General features: G+C 40.0%; 1 protein-coding gene across 1 annotated transcript in view; it reads left to right on the forward strand.

Annotated features, from left to right (window-relative positions):
* The window catches only part of LOC104084400 (histone-lysine N-methyltransferase 2C-like), a gene marked incomplete at its 3' end in the record, with an annotated part of 117,587 nt that extends 97,807 nt beyond the window's left edge, over positions 1-19,780 (forward strand). The window contains 15 exon segments of the mRNA XM_009588230.1: positions 886-1,118; positions 4,198-5,895; positions 7,502-7,714; positions 8,101-8,265; positions 9,557-9,698; positions 10,492-10,639; positions 11,508-11,686; positions 11,781-11,935; positions 12,127-12,379; positions 13,388-13,527; positions 14,482-14,586; positions 16,797-17,916; positions 18,913-19,049; positions 19,205-19,347; positions 19,612-19,780. Coding sequence (XP_009586525.1) covers positions 886-1,118; positions 4,198-5,895; positions 7,502-7,714; positions 8,101-8,265; positions 9,557-9,698; positions 10,492-10,639; positions 11,508-11,686; positions 11,781-11,935; positions 12,127-12,379; positions 13,388-13,527; positions 14,482-14,586; positions 16,797-17,916; positions 18,913-19,049; positions 19,205-19,347; positions 19,612-19,780 — 5,000 coding nt within the window.
* Positions 19,781-19,829: the final 49 nt, after the last annotated feature.

Genomic DNA, 19,829 nt, shown 5'->3' on the forward strand with positions numbered 1-19,829 from the left:
TCAAGGAAGAGCTATATTCCTGATTACCCAGCTCATTGCCACAATGGGATCAGGAGACAAATGGTACCATCACCAAACCTTCTCTCTTGCCTTCTGAGCTTAGTGCAGATCAAGTGTTATCAGACATGATTGTTTTGCCTCGAGAAAAACATCTGAGAGCAATGGACTGCTCATAGCAGATGAGCATTGCTCATTTGTAAAAAGAGTAATGTCTCAGTTACAGTCTAAATGAGAGTGCATGTTTGTGGAGAGGAAGAGGCACTGGTTCCGAAGGCCCTGTGCGGAGGACTGACAGTTATTTTTACAGACAAGATGTTTCTTTCATTTCATGACTATTTGATGAATGTTTATCATTTTAATTTTTTTCTTAGACTTAGTGATAAAAATAATTCTATATGTACAAGACTCTTCTGCAAACACAAGAATTAATGAGGCCGTGTTTCCTGTAAATTTGTGTCCTTACTCCCTAATACCTTTCCCTCTACCTGAGTACTTCCAGAAGTCTTCCATGTCCCCTCTTCTGTGGCAGAGCAGGGTACTACCAGGTTCTGGAGCTGCTTTCAAAGCTACGTTTGCTCACTGGCTAGCAAGTGCACATTTACTGGGTAGACAGCAGGCTGATGTCCCTTGAAATTAAGGGACTATGTTAAAACTGCTTTCTCTCAATAAATGCAGTAATTTGTATCTCTGTCTCCTTTACTCAAATCACTCTAAGAGCTTAATATCTCTTGAGATACCAAATCCTCTGTCAAATTCGGCTGAACTTGACCAGTGGTTTCTTAAAGTAAGGGGGGAACCTGATTGTTAAAATTCATCTGTAAAAAGTAGGATGAGAGTTCATCCCCAGGATGAGATCATATCATACTTAATTTCCCTTCTCTCTAGATGATTCACAAAGAAAACAATATGAGGAATGGCTGCAAGAAACACAACAACTTCTTCAAATGCAACAGAAGTACCTTGAGGAGCAAATTGGAGCACACAGAAAATCAAAAAAGGCACTCTCAGCAAAACAGCGTACAGCTAAGAAAGCTGGCCGTGAGTTCCCAGAAGAAGATGCAGAACAGCTTAAACATGTTACTGAGCAACAAAGTATGGTCCAAAAACAGCTAGAACAGGTAATCATCTGGAATCCAACCTGATCACCTTAATACTAAGCTGTTATACTAGTATGACTCTTTCCTTTAAATCTTCTAAAAGGCGAGCTGAATTGTTTAAATACAGTGGAGCTTATTTAAAGGGAGCCACTCCCTATCATATTTTGTGTGTGTTTAACAGCATTATTCTGGATTGCCGGTGACACTGGAGTTGTAGGAGAATATGCTATGGCAAACATTATGACAAAAAGTTGTTTTAGTACTATGGGAAGAGGGGAAGTTGCTTGGCAAAATTACTTGCAGCAGAGGTCCTGGCACCATGAAAAGCATAAATGAAAGATTCAGAGGAAAGTCTTAGCCTGCAGGGCTTTGTTTCAGGCTTGAATGAACCTCATAACTAAGTCTTTTTCAGGTGTCCTTACGTAATCAGAACCTCTTGGTTATATGACAGTTTAATGTTACTGTTTGAAAATCTTTTCATTATATCTTTAGTGTTAGTCTAGTTTTATGATCTGTATAGTTCCTAGATGCTGATCATCAGTGTGTGTTACCTGTTACTGTATTATGGAATAATATAGGTCAAAGGGATATCTGGAGATCATGTAGTCTACTGATCAAAGCAGAACTAGCTTCACGGTTAAGTCAGGTTGCTCAGCACCTTGTCAGTCAAGTTTTGTAAGTCTCCAAGAGTAGAGATTTCCCAGCCTCTCTGGGCCCCTGTTCGAATGTGTAACCGCTTTCACTGGGTTTTGTTTTTCCTTCTTTATATTCAGTTGGAATTTCACTTGCTACATCTTGTAACTGTGATTATAGTAAGTGAGATTAAAGTTAAACTAGTGATAGCTTTGATAAATCTATGCTTTGGCCAACAGTATTGAATGCTGTGTTCCTCAAGACATTGTTTATAAATTATCTGGCATGATTGTCAGGATCAACCAGACCTGGTGAATATGAAAATGCTTGAGAATTATTCTTCATTAATATGAGGGAAAAAATTGGCAGCAGGCTGCTTGGAATGGAGTCCTAAGTGATATCTGACCCTCGAGTTCTTGCTCCTGTGTTGCTTCAAGACAAAGTATGCACTGGATGGAATATTAGTTGGCTTACCTTCTCACTATGTGGAAGAGGGATGGAGCAGATAAATTATGTCTCCATCATTTCTTCCTTTTTCTTTTTTTCCCTTCCACAATGAATCACAAGTAGAATAAATGCAGAAAAAATTCACTTTAACCAATCTTTGTCATACATACGTCAGTCTAGTCTTACAGTGGAGTTATGTTGAAGTAATAGCTGCTAATCATGACATTGCTGGCAGATACATTTAGTGCCCCATAATTAAGGTGCTTTTATTTTTCATTGTTGAACTTAAGTTTCCTATGCTGCTGGTAAATGCCCTCCACTACCCTTCAACCACTGATTTAGACCAGTCATCCACATCCTAAACAGCACTTTGTTACATACCTGGTAGGAGCTTAAATAACGTTTTATTAAGGTGTATTTTTAAGTACCTTCTATGTGAAGCAAGTCACCACTCTTTCAAATCAGATCAAATAATTTTTCTGTAATCAAGCTTCTGTTAGTTTTTGAAAAGGGCAAAGTCTATATATGTATATATAGAGAAAAGTACTCTCAAATCCCTGGGAATTGCTGGTCTGGACACAGGCACAGAGAAACCAGAGCTGACTGTGCAACACGAGCTTATGTCTGACAGGGTTATTAGCTCAGGCACATAGCCATGCAGACACTACCATATTGTCTCTGCAGCCAGGGCAGTTTAACTGCTTTGGTGTGGCACTGTGCCTGTGCTAATAAGCTCTGCCTTGTTCTCCCCTACACTGTTAAAATCACCAGGTCGATCTGCGCAGGTCGGCTCAGGTCCAGCTGGGTGTAGTCAGTGCTGGTCCTCTGAGATCTCAACTAATTCCAAGTACAGTCATGTGGCTGATCCGCCACTGCAAATCCTGGGAAGGCGCAGTGGTTTGGATGCCTCAGAGCCAACACAGGTTTAGTGCTGTATACTCACGGAGAAGTCCTGGAGCACTGGACTGTGCAATGCAGATCGATCCAGTTGGTGGCTTTATGCAGTTGCACTGTTTATCTGGCGGTGTCATTGCCAAGCCAGAGCTCATAAATCATCTTGGACCTGAGATTACCGTGTAAATAGCCTTTTGGGTGCATCTGTCCTGCATTCTGGAGTGTGTCCTGTAATATCTCTGTTACCCTGAGCTTTCTGGCTTGTCTCTTGCCCCAGATAAAGGAGAGTGCTATCAAACATTTTTAATTATGTTATAGACTTTTTCTATCAGTACAAACAGCAAATGGAAGTTGTGGAAGTCATAATCTAATGAATAGAAGTGAGAGAGAGATTTTCCATAATGTATGTATTATTAAGCAGTGGATTACAAGTCCTCTTATTTTTTTAGAGAGCAGTGTAGTTAGGTATCTTTTGTGTTTCTGAAATGCTCTATCTTATCTGGTTGATACTGTCATATGCTTCCATTGGCTTCTCTTGCTTGCCTTAAAAATAAACTACTAGGCTTAACTTTTAGTGTCCAAGTCAAGTTTATTTTCATCTTAAAGTTTAAAATTTTCAAGCAGCGGTTGCAATTTTCGTCTGCTGTGTGATGTTTGAGGATCAGCCTGTGAATAAATGGGAATCTGCCTCACTGTTTTCCTGCAAACTTTGCCTTTTCAATTACATCTTTTAAAAATTTTTGCTGATGTGTGAAGATCATCTATCTCACTTTCCTTTTTCCTGTCTGTTCCCAACTATTGTTATCCTGTGCATGGATGATAAGATCTGTAGGACAAGGATCACTTTTGGTTTAGGTTTGTATATTCTCTAGCACAGTGCGGTCTTGGAATGTAATTAGAACTTTGAGGCACTGTTACTTTGTCTAAAATTTTGGGATGAATAGTATTTCTAATGAAATAATGGCTATTTAGCCTTAAAAAGGGGGGGAAAATAAGACTATGCAGAAATACTATTTTTGCCTGAGGTTAATTGTCTACTGAAATTATAATGGTGGGTTACGTGTTTTATGCTACTTACGCAGTCAGTGCATGTCAGAGATGAATTAATGACTTTTTTAATTTTTAGATTCGAAAGCAGCAGAAAGAGCATGCAGAACTAATTGAGGAATATCGAATCAAGCAGCAGCAGCAGCAGCAGCAGTGTGGAATTGCACCCCATGCTATAATGCCAGGCGTCCAGGCTCAACCACCAATGGTTCCAGGAGGAACATCACCAGCAATGAATCAGCAAAACTTCCCCATGGTGGCACAACAGCTCCAGCATCAGCAACATACAGTGGTAATTGCTGGGCAATCCAACCCAACCAGAATGCCAAATTTGTCTGGATGGCAATCTGCAAATGCCCCTGCAAGTCATATTTCCATGAATCCAGCAAGGATGCAGCCTCCAATGACACTGTTGCCAATTACTGCTGGTACACCAGCTCCTGTGCCTGGTCCAAATGCAACTGCACAGTCAGGGCCACCACCAAGGGTGGAGTTTGAGGACAATAACCCTTTCAGTGAAAGTTTTCAAGAGCGGGAAAGAAAGGAGCGTTTACGAGAGCAACAGGAAAGGCAACGCATTCAGCTTATGCAGGAGGTAGATCGACAGAGGGCTTTACAGCAGAGAATGGAACTAGAACAGCATGGTATGATAGGGTCTGAATTAAATAACAAGACATCTGTATCTCAGATACCTTTCTTTAATTCTGATCTACCTTGTGATTTCATACAAACTCCGCGACCTCTTCAGCAGTCTCCACAGCATCAACAGCAACAAATGGGGCAAATTCTGCAACAAGGTCCTGTGACCTCTCCTCCTGCCCCAAATTTTATGCAAAGCAGTGAGCGAAGGCCTGTGGGCCCTACAACTTTTGGACCTGATGCATCTGCTGTTCCAGGTGGAGCCCCTAATTTCCATAATGTAAAACAAACTCATGGGAATCTCCCTGGGGCCACCTTTACGCAGAACCAAGTCAGGCCTCCATTTGCTTCTGCTGTACCTTCATCTACAGTACTCAGTAGTGGTGCCCCATGTGGTTCGGACACTAGTGTGCCCCAGGCAACAAACTTCCCTGGATCAAGCCAGTCTCTCATACAGCTGTATTCTGACATAATCCCAGAAGAGAAAGGGAAAAAGAAAAGGACACGAAAAAAGAAAAAGGATGATGATGCCGAGTCAATAAAAGCCCCGTCAACTCCACATTCAGATATAACTGCACCATCAACTCCAACCATTTCTGATTCTACCTCCACTCCCGCAGTTAACACCCCCAATGAACTTTCACGTCATCAAGATGAGCAAGAGTCAGCAGAGTTAACGGGCCCATCAACATCAAATGCAGGAGAGAGCCAGACCTCTCCAGAGCTGGAATGTAAGCTCCCCAACAGCAGTCTGCCACAGAAACAGCCGAGTGTAAATACAGAGACTGAAAAGGCTAAAACAGATACACCTAGCAGCATTCAAGAAGTTAAACTAGAAAAGGCAGAAACTGATCAATGCTCAGGTCAAGCTGAGCCTAAACCAGAAAATCCAAGCAGTATTAAGGTGGAAGAAGATAAAGTCATATCACAGCCTGCCTCTTCAGCTCAGAGTCCAGCACAACCAGCTAGCGTTCCGGCAGCGAAAGGGGAGTCAGGGAATGAATTGCTGAAACACCTGCTTAAAAATAAGAAGTCCTCATCTATTCTAAATCAGAAATCGGAGAACAGCAGCCGAACAGGAGAGGAAGCTTCTGGGGATAAGAAGTTAACAGAGAAGCAGAATCCAGCTGAAGGAATGGTGAGCCTATTACTGGTTTTGTTATACAGTGGTCATCAATAATCAAAGGCTAGTTTGTGCCTTTACCGCGGGCATTTGTGAAAAGGTGGGGAGATAACCTACCTGCACAAGGTAGGAATAAACAGCTTTAAGGAATTTTTACCTCCCTTCCTGCCCTTTCTCCATGAGTAAATCATCTGTGTTACCCAAAGAACAAGTTTTAATATGACTTTGTAGATCAGTGTATGCAGAAATTATTAAAATGCAAAAAGTAATTTTTCTATAGATAATAATCTTTAAAAGTGCCACTTCCTAATATTTACCAAGATTAAGACAAGATTTTACAGTATGACTCTTAATTACCTGCTAGTATGTTTCTACAGTATATAGTATGTCTGTATGCTGCTTTCTTCTGTGACTTCGCCTTAGTCATGTATAGGATGACGTGTGCGCCTTTGCAGAGGTATAGTGCTGGGCTTCACACCCCTTCAGCTGCACCATTTGGAGTGTTCTGTGAATGAACCAAGTCCATGCTCATTTTTTGCCTGTGAAAATCATACATTGTCTCTAATTTTAGTAGAGACTATGCTTTAGGATTTTTATCAAAAGTGTGAAATTGTTAAATCTCCTAAAATTGCTGGATTTCTGTGTTACAGAATATTTCTCTAATTAATTTTACTTTAATGTAAGGGAGCATTAATTCTTTATATTAATGGCATTATATGGTTTAATAATTTATAAGGTTCTTAAAAACAGACCTAAAGAAAATTGCTTTCTGTGGAGGTAGGATATACTTTACACTTAGATTTGTTGGTCATTTTATTGTAATCTTTAATCTCTACTCAGTTTTGGTTTATGACTGCCTAAACTCTAAATACATCCTTGAAACAAAATTTAAACACATTCAAAATGAATAAAGACTGATAAAAATAAAGGTAATTGTGAGCAGCAGGTAACTTAGATAAGTGTTAAAGATCCACGGTTAAATCATACATGACAGGAATAGTGGTGAGACTACTTGCGGTAGGGGTCGTGTAGAGCTGTTTAAAATAATAATTGATAAAAAGAAATTGGACTTTATTTTGGCTTTCCGCTATCTGTTGCGCTACCAAGTCCTATTCTGATTGCTTTTACACAACTATCCTTTTATGTGAAGAATGGGGTTGCAAATATGTACTGAAAGTATTTAAGTAAATGGTACAATCTAGAAGTGTTTCACAATACTGTTTTTGTTTCTAACCTCAGAATACATTTGTATTATATTAACTTACACACCTTTTTTCTGTAACCAAGTCTGCCTTTCATTATGCCCTCGTGAAAATCTCTAAGGTTGCATGCACATGTAAGTGTTTTAGGGGGTATTCAAAAGAAAATGTTTCTGGTCTGTGAGTTTTTAATGATGTTTTCAGATGTCAGTGGTGTTAACGATAAGTCATAATTCTGTGTGTAGGGACAGTACAGCAGTTACCGCTGCCAGTGAGACAGCAAAGTAAACAAACCGTAAAATACGATTATCAATTAGATTTATTATACTGTGCATGTTCTTTTAGACTATCGTGCAGTAAATTTGAATGAACTGTATATTAAAATGTCAGTAATTCTGCTTTACTTTCTTTTTTTATTCCAGCAAACTGCAGGAAACCAGATGCAAGGTGCATTCGGGTGTAGTAACAGCCAGCTTCAGAGAACAGATGTGGGACCTGAAACCAAGAAACAGAGAAATAAGCGAACTCAGAGGACAGGAGAGAAGGCAGCTCCTCGGTCCAAGAAAAGAAAAAAAGAAGAAGAAGAAAAGCAAGCTATTTACCCTAACGCTGATACATTCATCCAGTTAAAACAGGTAGGTATACAGACGCTGGGTAATGCATCAAGAGGGTACTTGAAAGAGTGGACTTCTCATGATGGAAATGAAGTTGATCATTAAGTTGAATTTTGAGTACAGGGTGGAGAAAATGAAAACTTCCACAAAATTAGGAAATTTTAAATTTTGGGTTTATGCAACCTCTGTGGCTGAACTGGCAGGGAGCCAGAGCTGCGGCTTTGATGGACAGGGGACCACCTTCCTTAACAAACTGAGAAGCCTGTGTTTGACACAGTTTTCTGATAGTGGGTAAATTCCAATTATTTTTTAAGTTAGAAATGACTCTACTGATGTTTGGAGATTTGCAGTGCTTCTATGTTATAGTTTAATTAATTTCTAACCTCTTTTTTTTTTTTTTAATATAGCAGCTTTCTCTTCTGCCTTTGATGGAACCAATAATTGGAGTGAGCTTTGCACACTTTCTTCCCTATGGTAGTGGCCAGCTAAATGGTGGAAATCGACTTGTAGGAAGTTTTGGTAGTGCTACTCTTGATGGGGCTTCAGATTACTACTCCCAGCTCATTTACAAGGTACGGTTTTAATCTGGATTTCCATTGTATGCTCTCTGTGGGAAAAGAAGTTCATGACATTATTACTACTAGTTAGTTAGAGTTCTTGCCTTTTATGCAACCAGAAGAAAATAATTTTCTGTTGCTAGACTAGATAGATGGTGCAGTGGTGAAACAGTCACCATTGTTTTACTCTCTGAAAGTGGAAATCAGTTCTGGAAACTGTGTTGTAAACTAATTAAAAACTACAAGTCCTTCTTTTACAAATGGATGCTAAATAGTGAAAATTGTAATTACAGTTTTATGGAGCAGAAAAGGCTGAATTCTCAGTACTTTGCAAAGTCATTGAAAGCATTAAAGCATTTCTTAATGTGAATTAAATGGGAAATAGACTTTTCTCATTTGTCCACTAAGCCCTAACTAAGAACCTGAGAACTCTGAACAAAATAGACTGTTTGTTGACGAGCTAATAACCCACAGAATTTAAAATTGTGTCTCTGAGATCAGAGTGGCAGTATTGGGAGAGCACCAAGACAGCAAACAGACAGAATCAAATTTGCTGCTTGGCTACCCTAATATAAAAACTTCAGTAACTTACTAAAAAACAGTGGTGTTTACTCCAGCCTTACATGGCATGTAAGCTGAGAATGTGACCTAGCAGAAATAGTTGCTGTGGTCAAAAGCGAATAATAAGTATTAGCTTTGTGGGCATGACTGCAACAAGAACAGATACTGAAGTTTTCATTTAATTTTTGTTTAAAATATGGGCAGTTAAGTAAGCTAGTGAGAAGTAGCCTGGAGTGTGAACTTGCAGAGTATCTGCTTCTCCATAGTAACTGCTTCAGTGAAAGCTCATCCTGTACTAAATGTGAGGTAGCTTCCCTTTTAGTAGAAATTGGGTAAGCTGACTTGTTTATGGTGATGGAGAGTCACTGCAGAATAGCACTCTCAATCTTAAGTTCAGACCTTTGCTTAAACTGTAAGAACTTGTTGGGGCTCTCAAACCATTCCTAAAAATGTTCTTTGTGCTTTTCTGTAAATGATTTAGCTATATCTTCTTTCAGAAATATATACTCCTCACGTAAACTATTTCTCTGATAATATCATTGATAGAAGAAAAGTAAAGCATTGTGTGTTTTATAGTAGGTATTTTTATGTATTTGGTCACATACTTGAGAATTAACTATCACTGCTTATCAGTGCTACCTCTGCATGTAAAAATATGTGAGTGGTTACATTATCTAGTATTAGAACAAGGCAAGTTTTCACCCTGTGTTCCATGGCTGATTTACGGTTCTTTAATCTCATGCAGCAGAACAATCTGAGCAATCCTCCAACACCCCCAGCCTCTCTTCCTCCCACACCACCTCCCGTGGCGTGCCAGAAGTTGGTAAATGGCTTCGCAACCACTGAGGAACTTGCTGGCAAGGCTGGTATGTTAGGAGGTCATGATGGTAAGACTAATACGTATTGTTTCCATAATAAATGAGTCAAGTTTGTAGCAAATTACAAAATAGATACTGGGATGCTTTTCAGTTGCTATAGTCTTTTTATAAAAACAGTATGCCTAGACTCTTTTAAGGTTGTAATCATTATTATCCAGCTTTATTTTACACCAGTGTAATGTCAAGTGATAGCCTTTTCCCTATTCCCTTTCGATAACATGTTGAGAGCTAGAAGCACTCTTAAGAAAAGAAAAAGAAAACCTTAAAATCAGTTTTTTATGTCCAGTATAAGTGACTAACCAGTTAGTTGAGGGAGCTCAAAAGCAGCCTACCCGAAATGTATCCTCAGCAGGCTTTGATGTAGTCAGTGTGTATTTTCTGATGCTTGTAATTTGGTCAATTAAAATTGCTTTCTATTAAATAAAACTTTTTACTGCCCCTTCATAGGGACTGTTCAGTGATTAAAATCCTTTTTCCCCACCCCTTTTCCTTTGTTGTTACAAAGTTTTGATTTTTTTTTTTTTTTTTTTTTGAGTAAAAGAGTTGTCCTCTCGTACTGGCAGAAGGCACACTCAAAAGCCTTTCGAGCCCTTTTTTGCTCAAAATTTGCAGGTTTTTGTAAATATGGAGATTAATCATGAATGGTCAAAAATTTTGGAACTCCAAATGGATGACAGCGGTGTTACCATCTGGTGTAATGCCTTGGTTGTATCAGGGAGCCACCAGTACCCCGATACACAGAACGTATATCAATGAAAGAGCTGTACAGATGTCTCATTGTGCTGTGTGTTTCTGGTTTTAGTTACCAAAGCTCTGGGACCAAAGCAGTTCCAGTTGCCTTTCAGACCACAAGATGATTTATTAGCAAGAGCAATGGCTCAGGGCCCTAAAACTGTGGATGTTCCTGCTTCACTTCCAACACCACCTCACAACAATCAGGAGGAGTTAAGGTAGGTTTTCCTTGACATCTTCAAAACCGTATTTGGAGCAGATTCTGTGATCTTTGTAGGAGATGAGACTGTGAAGGTGTGAAGAAATGAAATCCATTGTGCACAGCCACACGATGCAGAGAACGTAATGGGATAATTTGTCCTGGTTAACTCTTAGCATTCCACATCTAGAGAGCAGCATAGTGAAATATGTGACTTCTGCCATTGCTAGACTCTAGATTCTGTTAAATTGTTAAGAATTCATCACCTTGCTCTCTAAAAAGTGGAAGAGAGCTATGCAAATTGGTATTTTTTCTGGAGCAGCATGGTACTGTTGCACCATGACAGTATGACTGCTGTACAGACAGCAGTACTGTGGAAGCGTCAGCCTGAAAACTCCCCAGCTGTCCTCGGTTTCTGTTACCGTGTGAGAAATGCTTGCTAGAACGTGAGTCTCCCTACAGAGATCTTCCCTTTTGCCTCCCTTTCACTTGCCTAACCAAAAGTTGGGTGTCTTTGAAGCACTGAAGCCTGTGCGTGGATGAGGGGGGGTGGACTGGTGAATACACTTCCACTAAAAAGTTTAAATATTAAATAATAATTTTTTACTCGGGTAGATGGAGCCATGGGGAACAGTTAGTTACATGATGGTACATGATGGAACATGGGCTTTGTTAGTGCCTCTGTTTTTCTTTATGCATCTTTCCCAAGAAACCACCGTGTGCAATGGAGTATGAGATACCCAGGAGTAATGGCCTACCACATAATTGCGTTCCATGACTAGTAGCAAGAAGCAAGTTCATTATAGCTCCCTGTCATGATTTATAACTTTGGCTTACCAAAGGTTTCTAGACCATTTCCAAAACAGCTTTTCTGGGTTTTGTTCCAGGGTTCAAGATCACTGTGAGGACCGGGACACTCCTGACAGCTTTGTTCCTTCTTCCTCTCCTGAAAGCGTGGTGGGAGTGGAAATTAGTAGGTATCCAGATTTGTCAGTTGTAAAGGAGGAGAACCCAGAACCTGTACCATCTCCCATCATTCCCATCCTACCTAGCAGTACTGGAAAAGGTGAGACTGGAGCAGAGTGAACAGTTAGAACTAGGCTTTTTTTCGCATTCACATGTATGTAGGATTAACCTGGTGTATTTTGTTTTAATTTCAGGTTCAGAAGCCAAAAGGAATTACATAAAATCAGAACCCGGTTCAGGAGCATTACCTGGTTCTGGCTTCTTTGCCTCTCAGCTTGGACCATCCCAGAATGGTCCTAAATCTGGCCTTATATCTGTAGCAATTACTTTACATCCCACAGCTGCCGAGGTAAAAGAAATAAGCTTGTATTACATATATAAAGTACAACAGCAGTTAATATATTTTATATATAGTGAATCTGAAGAGGTTATAGCATAGTACAATAAAGCAGCTGTTGCAGTCATCTAATAATTTATATTACTGCTGTCTTAACTGCCTGTCTGATGAAAACAAAGGTATGTTTTTATTATTGTTTTTAGAACATTAGTAGCGTTGTAGCGGCATTCTCCAACCTGCTCCATGTCAGAATTCCCAACAGTTACGAGGTTAGTAACGCTCCAGACGTCCCATCCACCATGGCAACCGCCAATAGTCACAGAGTGAACCCATCTATGGAGTACAGGCAACACTTACTACTTCAGGGTCCTCAGGCAGGATCCATGGGACCTGCCAGGATCATAGGGTCTTATGGACTGAAGCAACCTAATGTGCCATTTCCTGCAAACAGCAATGGTGAGTGGACATTAATTCTTCCAAGTTTTCCATATCAAAATTTTAACTGAATCAGTATTAATGCATTTCAGCCTCATAAATTCATGCTCTAGAATTAAATAATTGATTCTTGTTCTAAATAATACCTTTCTCTTCTTACGTGATCAGTACCTGTGGACCTGCTCCTGGTGTTAACCGTAACTTAATAGGTCTGATCCATCTCTGATTTCCATTATGTTATCTACATCACTGTCAGTGAGGTATTTCTTCCAGTAGTTCCCAACATTATTAGGGTTTTTTGTCCAGTCTGATTTTTAAATCCATCATTCAGAAAGATTGTTCCTATGCTGGAAAACTTGACATAGTTGTTTAAGGATGTATTCCTATGCTGGTTTAGTTCCTCATTTCTTATACAAGAATGTATTTTTGCCTTGTTCGCACAGTTGGTTTTATAGAATCATAGCATCATTTAGGTTGGAAAAGACCTTTAAGATCAAGTCCAACTGTTAACCTAGCACTGCCAAGTCCACCACTAAACCATGTCCCTAAGTACAACATCTACATGTCTTTTAAATACCTCCAGGGATGGTGACTCCACCACTTCCCTGGGCAGCCTGTTCTAATGCTTGACAACCCTTTCAGTGAAGGAATTTTTCCTAAGATCCAATCTAAACCGCCCCTGGCGCAACTTGAGGCCATTTCCTTTTGTCATATCACTTGTTACTTGGGAGAGGAGACCGACACCCCCTTTGCTACAACCTTCTTTCAGGTAGTTGTAGAGAGCGATAAGGTCTCTCCTGAGCCTCCTTTTCTCCAGTCTACACAACCCCAGTGCTTGCAGCCACTCCTCATCAGACTTGTGCTCTAGACTCTTTGGTCTAGTTTAAGCAATTTCCCCATCAGGATGTAGTTTAAAGCTTGCCTTCCATGCCCTATCCAGCAGGATGCTACTCCACTGAAGAATACTGTGACTTCTCATAAATTTGGTTTAATTTGATACAGCTTCTAACAGACTTACCTATTTTCTAGGTATAGCTGGCTATAAGGATCACAGTCAGAATATTGCAGAAGGCTCAGCATTGAGACCTCGATGGTGCTCTCATTGCAAAGTTGTGGTTCTTGGTAGTGGTGTGCGGAAGTCCTTCAAAGACCTGCCTTTCCTTAAACAGGTACTGCAGTGGAAGTGTAGTTTCTTGCACGTAATAATGAATGAGCAAACGAAGGCAACAAAGACTACTGCTTGTCATGCTGACTGATACAAGTTCCAGGTTTCTTTGTAGTCTCCCTCCTATGTGTGTCCTAATTCGGGATGCGACATTCAAGCGCATTTGTAGTACAAATAAGAAACGTCAAAGTTGTTACTTATATAAAATGAATTTCAGTAAATTTCATAAAATAGGTCCCATATATGGCAGCTTCCTAAATTCTGCTACTAACCTTCTTCTATCACCACTTCTGGGACCTTAATTCAGAAAGAGCTTATTTGTAAGGCAGCGCCATATTGCCATGTCAGGAAGTATTGTAAGAGCAAGAACACTTGTACTCTTTTTGAGCAGGAATCAGTTTCAGTCTCAGCCTCTTGTATTTATATTGGGAACTATCATTCATTCAAAAAGTACCATTCCTCTTTCAATGAGATTGAGATAACTATGCAACAAAGGTATATAGTCAAAATTTATATACAAAAGTAATGGGTTCATGTAGTCAGAAAAGCACTGAATTCCCAGTAATGTTTTGCAGATGGATCAGTAGATAAAACAGTATGATCTGTCTTTGATTAGGCTGAAATGAGATGTTCTTTTGCCATCTAAAGATAAAAGAAAATGGATTTTACTTTGGAAGTGTGCCTATGGAGCAGATGGGTGCATGGTATAGAATGCTTTATTTTGATTGTTAAACTTCTGTTAAAGGCAAGAAGTGCTGAAGAACAAGGTTGTAGGTGGTGGTAACGTTAGATCTGTCAAATAATCAAGTATTTATATCACAGTATCTCTCATTATTTCACAAATGTTCTACAAATAAAAGAGTTTCTAACCAGATTGGAAGACTTGTTTCATTACACTTATTATGTGAAGAATGGTATTAAAATGCGCTTCTGATAATCTTCTGTGTTTGATTCCCAGGATTCCCAAGAAGGCTCTGATAAAATGAAGGACATTGTATTCTGTAGCAACAACTGCTTTGTTCTTTATTCAGCAGCTGTGCAAGCAAAAAACTCAGAGAACAAAGTAAGTATCAAATGCTGGTAGACCCTAGTGAGCAGAAATTATTGCAGCTATTTTTTGAAGAACAGAAAGGGGGCGAGGGGGAAGGTTGTACTGCATTTTAGAGGTTTATAAATGAATTGCTCTACATTCAGATGTTGAGATTCTGAACCAGCAGCATGAAGTAAAATTCATATTTGCAGAACTTTCTGTCTGACAGAGATGCATGGCAGAACAGTAGCCACCTTTTGCTGTCCTCACAGGCTTTGAAGGTGCAGTCTCAAAAAAGTAGTCATTTAAGTTCTCTAGGCATTGTACAAAACCATAGATACATCTTTAAGGGCTATATTCTGCATTTTGATTTGGCTTATAAAGTAAAAAAAAATGTACAACTGTGCAAATAATAACTGAACAGCGAGGTTGCAAAAGGACTTTTATTTGTTCAATGTAACTGGAAAAATACAATCCTATTTCGTTACTTTATTTGGGCAAAACATTAATTACCAAAACATTAGTAAAGAGCCTGCTGACTGACAGTGACAAGGGAAAAGAGGTTCTGATTACTGGAGAAAGACATTTTAAGAAATTTAGAATCATAGAATCATTAAGGTTGGAAAAGACCTCTAAGATCATCAAGTCCAACCGTCAACCCAACACCACCATGCCCACTAAACCATGTCCCTAAGCGCCTCATCTACACGTCTTTTAAATACTTCCAGGGATGGTGACTCCACCACTTCCCTGGGCAGCCTGTTCCAAGGCCTGACCACTCTTTCAGTAAAGAAGTTTTTCCTTATGTCCAGTCTAAACCTCCCTTGGCGCAACTTGAGGCCATTTCCTCTCGTCCTATCGCTGGTTACTTGGGTGAAGAGACCAACCCCCACCTCGCTACAACCTCCTTCCAGGTAGTTGTAGAGCGCGATGAGGTCTCCCCTCAGCCTCACTGAAAGTAGAATTAGGCCAGGGATTTTTCTCAGGTGGTCCCAAATAGTATGCTGTAGTTCTCCACCTACAGACACTGCGAGGGGTATACAACACCTTAGAGAAACTCAGCTCTTCCACACAGGGCATTATTTCTTGCTGTGTCCAGGTTCATTCTATTTCAAAGGAAGGTAACTTAAATTTATCTCTGTTTGTTTAATCATTAAAAGTGGAATGGTCTTCATTCAAGACTAAATGATCCTGCTAAGTTTATTTTCTCACAGATAAAATTTTTTTGAGTACTTCTTTTAACTAGCTTGGTTTCTACTCTTTCTAGTTCAAATGTACCTTTTTTTCCCTAAACCAGTGGACAGAACAGGCCATGTGCTTCAAGCGTTACCTAATTAATGCTTTCTCATAGTCCTGTATTTACTGTAGAATTTGCAGCCTTCCTTCAAATGCATCCTACTTATTTTTTCAGAAGAAATTATAAAAAAAAAAAACCTGGAGGAGAAGATAAATGTGTGTACATCCACATCCTTTTAGTGTCCTATGGAGCTCATTTTCACTAGTATTTAAACAGGGTAACATTTCTGCACAAGTGCATCGGCATGTACATAATTAAGTTAATTAAATGTCATGTTCAGCCTCTTGATCCTTTCATTTACTCTTTCAGGATTAATCATACAAACCCCATTAAGCACTTTTTAATCTAAACTTCCTTTGTTGTTCTTGTTTTCTCTCCTTTTTTTAACAAATCTCTGCAGGTATAATTCTTGTTTACTGTAACTGAATAGTGAAGTTCTCAAGGTGTATCTAATCTAAAGCCCTGCAGGAATTCCCTCTTCACTTGTTTCCAGGAAAAATATGTGGCGTTAATTCCAAATCTTCCCCTTCTACTACATAACAAGATTCTTACTCCTTAAATTAATTCTGTGACCCATATTTTAAGGTTATTTTGTGTTGTAACAAAACTTTCTAAAAATACCTGAGAAGTAAATCTGTCAGTTAGCTCGTCTAGGGCAATTGAATAGTTTTTCATTCAAAACCTGGACAAAGGATTATTTGTGCTGCTTCTTCCGTACTAAAGGGCACCACGTTCTAGGTTGACTGGGAGAACATTTGTGCTCCATATCGCGGTACAAGCTGTGATAACACGGGTCAGGGTAATTTTCATCTTTCTCTGTTGCTGCATCATAATTTTAGGCATTCTGAGTAGCCTCTTCCAGACTGACGTGACAGTGTTTTCAGGATACATTTAATGGTTAACATTTTGGGGTTTTTTTCTTAAGAGTTTTCTGTTGATTTAGCAGGAATCGGTTCCATCTTTGCCGCAGTCGCCGATGAAAGAGAGGCCACCTAAAGCATTCCATCAGTACAGCAACAACATCTCCACTTTGGATGTCCACTGTCTGCCTCAGTTGCAGGAAAAAGTTTCTCCACCATCATCACCCCCCATCATGTTCCCCCCTGCGTTTGAAGCAGCCAAGGTAGAGGCAAAACCGGATGAGCTTAAGGTAACGGTGAAACTAAAACCTAGGTTAAAAGCAATACACAGTAGTCTTGATGACTGTCGGCCTCCAAGTAAGAAGTGGAAAGGAATGAAATGGAAAAAGTGGAGCATTCAGATTGTGATTCCTAAAGGATCATTCAAACCTCCTTGTGAAGAAGAAATAGATGAATTTCTTAAAAAACTGGGCACAACCCTTAAACCAGATCCTGTGCCTAAAGACTATAGGAAATGTTGCTTCTGTCATGAGGAAGGTGATGGATTAACTGATGGACCAGCAAGGCTTCTTAACCTGGATTTAGACCTTTGGGTCCATTTGAACTGTGCTCTTTGGTCTACAGAAGTCTATGAGACACAAGCTGGTGCCTTAATAAACGTGGAACTAGCACTGCGAAGAGGCTTGCAAATGAAATGCATGTTTTGTCACAAAATGGGTGCCACCAGCAGTTGTCACAGGTTAAGGTGCACCAATATTTATCACTTTACCTGTGCCATTAAAGCACAATGCATGTTTTTTAAAGACAAGACCATGCTTTGCCCCATGCACAAACCAAAGGGAACTCATGAGCAAGAACTTAGTTACTTTGCAGTCTTCAGGAGGGTCTACGTTCAGCGTGATGAAGTGCGGCAGATCGCTAGCATCGTTCAGCGAGGAGAACGTGACCACACTTTCCGTGTGGGAAGCCTGATTTTCCATGCCGTTGGTCAGCTGCTGCCACAGCAGATGCAGGCCTTCCACTCCTCAAAAGCACTCTTCCCCGTGGGTTATGAGGCCAGCCGGTTGTACTGGAGCATGAGATACGCAAACAGACGCTGTCGCTATCTCTGTTCAATTGAGGAGAAGGACGGGCTTCCATTGTTTGTCATCAAGGTTGTGGAGCAAGGCCACGAAGATCTGGTCCTTACTGACACAACACCAAAAGGTAAATTTTGTGAACTGAGGTCACGACTTTTGTGGTTTTGTTGCTACTGGTAGTTATCAGATGTATGATAGGTGTTTCAAATAACATGTTGCAGAGACTGTTCTAATGTCACGCTTATAGTGAGCTTCCAGGGCCCGTTTTTAGTATCATGCTATAAAGACTTGAGGACACCTTTGAAGAAGTTGTTTAAGCTGCAAATAAGAAGACTTGTTACAAGGTCACAGAGGAGACCCAAGACTGAGTATTGAAAATGAATTAAAATAGTAGGAATGTCAGCATAGGTTTCCTTTCATGAAAAGTGACTTTGTTTAAATATGTTATCATTACTCAATTATCTTCAATTCAGCTATGCTGAAGTTAGTAAGCAATAAAAAGACAGTAGAGTTGACCACGTCGTTCTCAAGGCAGGTGACGTTGTTTCCAGTGGGGTGAGGAATGATACGTTAGACTGTAAATGTACGGGGCAGGTCTTAGGAACGTGGCACGTGAACGTGCACGTGGCCTGTAATGCTCTGGGTCTTAACCCCTTCGTGCTGCGGGTGCTGATACACCCAGCCTCGCTCTGCCCAGTCAAACCACTGCCAGGGGAATTGCCCACATCCGGCTGAGAGCTGACTATAATCAATTAATGGAAATAGAATATGGTTTATTTTAAACAAATTCTACTTTGTGCAGGTTTTCTTAGGAGAATCTGTGTATGTTACTGTTGTCAGAGGACTGAAGGTTTCCACGCTGAGAATACTAAAAGTTTCATTCCTGAGAATCACGGGTGCAGTAGAAATGTCGTGCTGTTTGGGATTTGTTCAGGACAAAATAGCAACTCACCAAATGATTCTCTGCTTCACTTTTTAAACACTGGCCTGTTTGTGTATGCAACCAACGACAAAATGCTTTTTCAGTATTGGTTCCTGGTAGCATCAGGCATTTGTTTGAAAACCAGTACGATAGACTTTTATTTTTTTGGTCACTGTAATTCTTTCCCATATGGTTGTGTAGGTGTGTGGGATAAAATCTTGGAGCCAGTTGCTTCTGTTAGAAAAGAATCTGAAATGCTCCAGCTGTTTCCCGGCTATCTGAAGGGTGAAGACCTCTTTGGTTTGACAGTCTCTGCAGTGGCCAGGATTGCTGAATCGGTGAGTCTTCACCATCCCAGTCCTTGCTGGATTACTCCAAACTGTTGGATATACACATGAGAAGGGGAACAGAAGAAGTGTGGAAAAGTAAATATTTCTATTAACATATAATTACTTGGATTTTTTTTCTTTTTGTCTGTTTTGTTTTTTTACAGCTGCCAGGGGTTGAGGCCTGTGAGAACTACACTTTCCGCTATGGCCGAAACCCCTTAATGGAACTCCCTCTTGCTATCAACCCCACGGGCTGTGCCCGTGCCGAGCCTAAAATGAGTACCCATGTCAAGAGGTTTGTGTTAAGGTATTTTGTTTTAATTTCACATAGTACAGCCCAGGGTTTATAGGCTGCTTAGGGTTATTTGTGCTTTCGTCTGCTGCTTACAAACCCTGTCGTCTTTGGCTGTGTATGTGCATGCCCAAATCAAAGGAACTGCTGTGTTGTCTATGCTAGCTGGCTTTCAGTGTCTGTATGTCTAAAAGAATTTTGAATGGGTTTTGTGGCTGTTTTCAGAGAAATCTTCAGTTTTTCTTGTATTCTTTCCTGTTACATGCCCAATTCCTACAGGCCTCACACCTTGAACAGCACCAGCACATCGAAGTCATTTCAGAGCACAGTTACGGGAGAACTGAATGCGCCTTACAGTAAGCAGTTCGTCCATTCCAAGTCCTCTCAGTACCGCAAAATGAAAACTGAATGGAAGTCCAATGTGTATCTAGCTCGCTCTCGTATTCAGGTCAGTTCTCATTTTAGGAAATATATATTAAAAAAATTTACTTATATCA

Source organism: Fulmarus glacialis, unplaced genomic scaffold (assembly GCF_000690835.1).
Source record: "Fulmarus glacialis isolate BGI_N327 unplaced genomic scaffold, ASM69083v1 scaffold7022, whole genome shotgun sequence".
NCBI classification, from domain to species: domain Eukaryota; kingdom Metazoa; phylum Chordata; class Aves; order Procellariiformes; family Procellariidae; genus Fulmarus; species Fulmarus glacialis.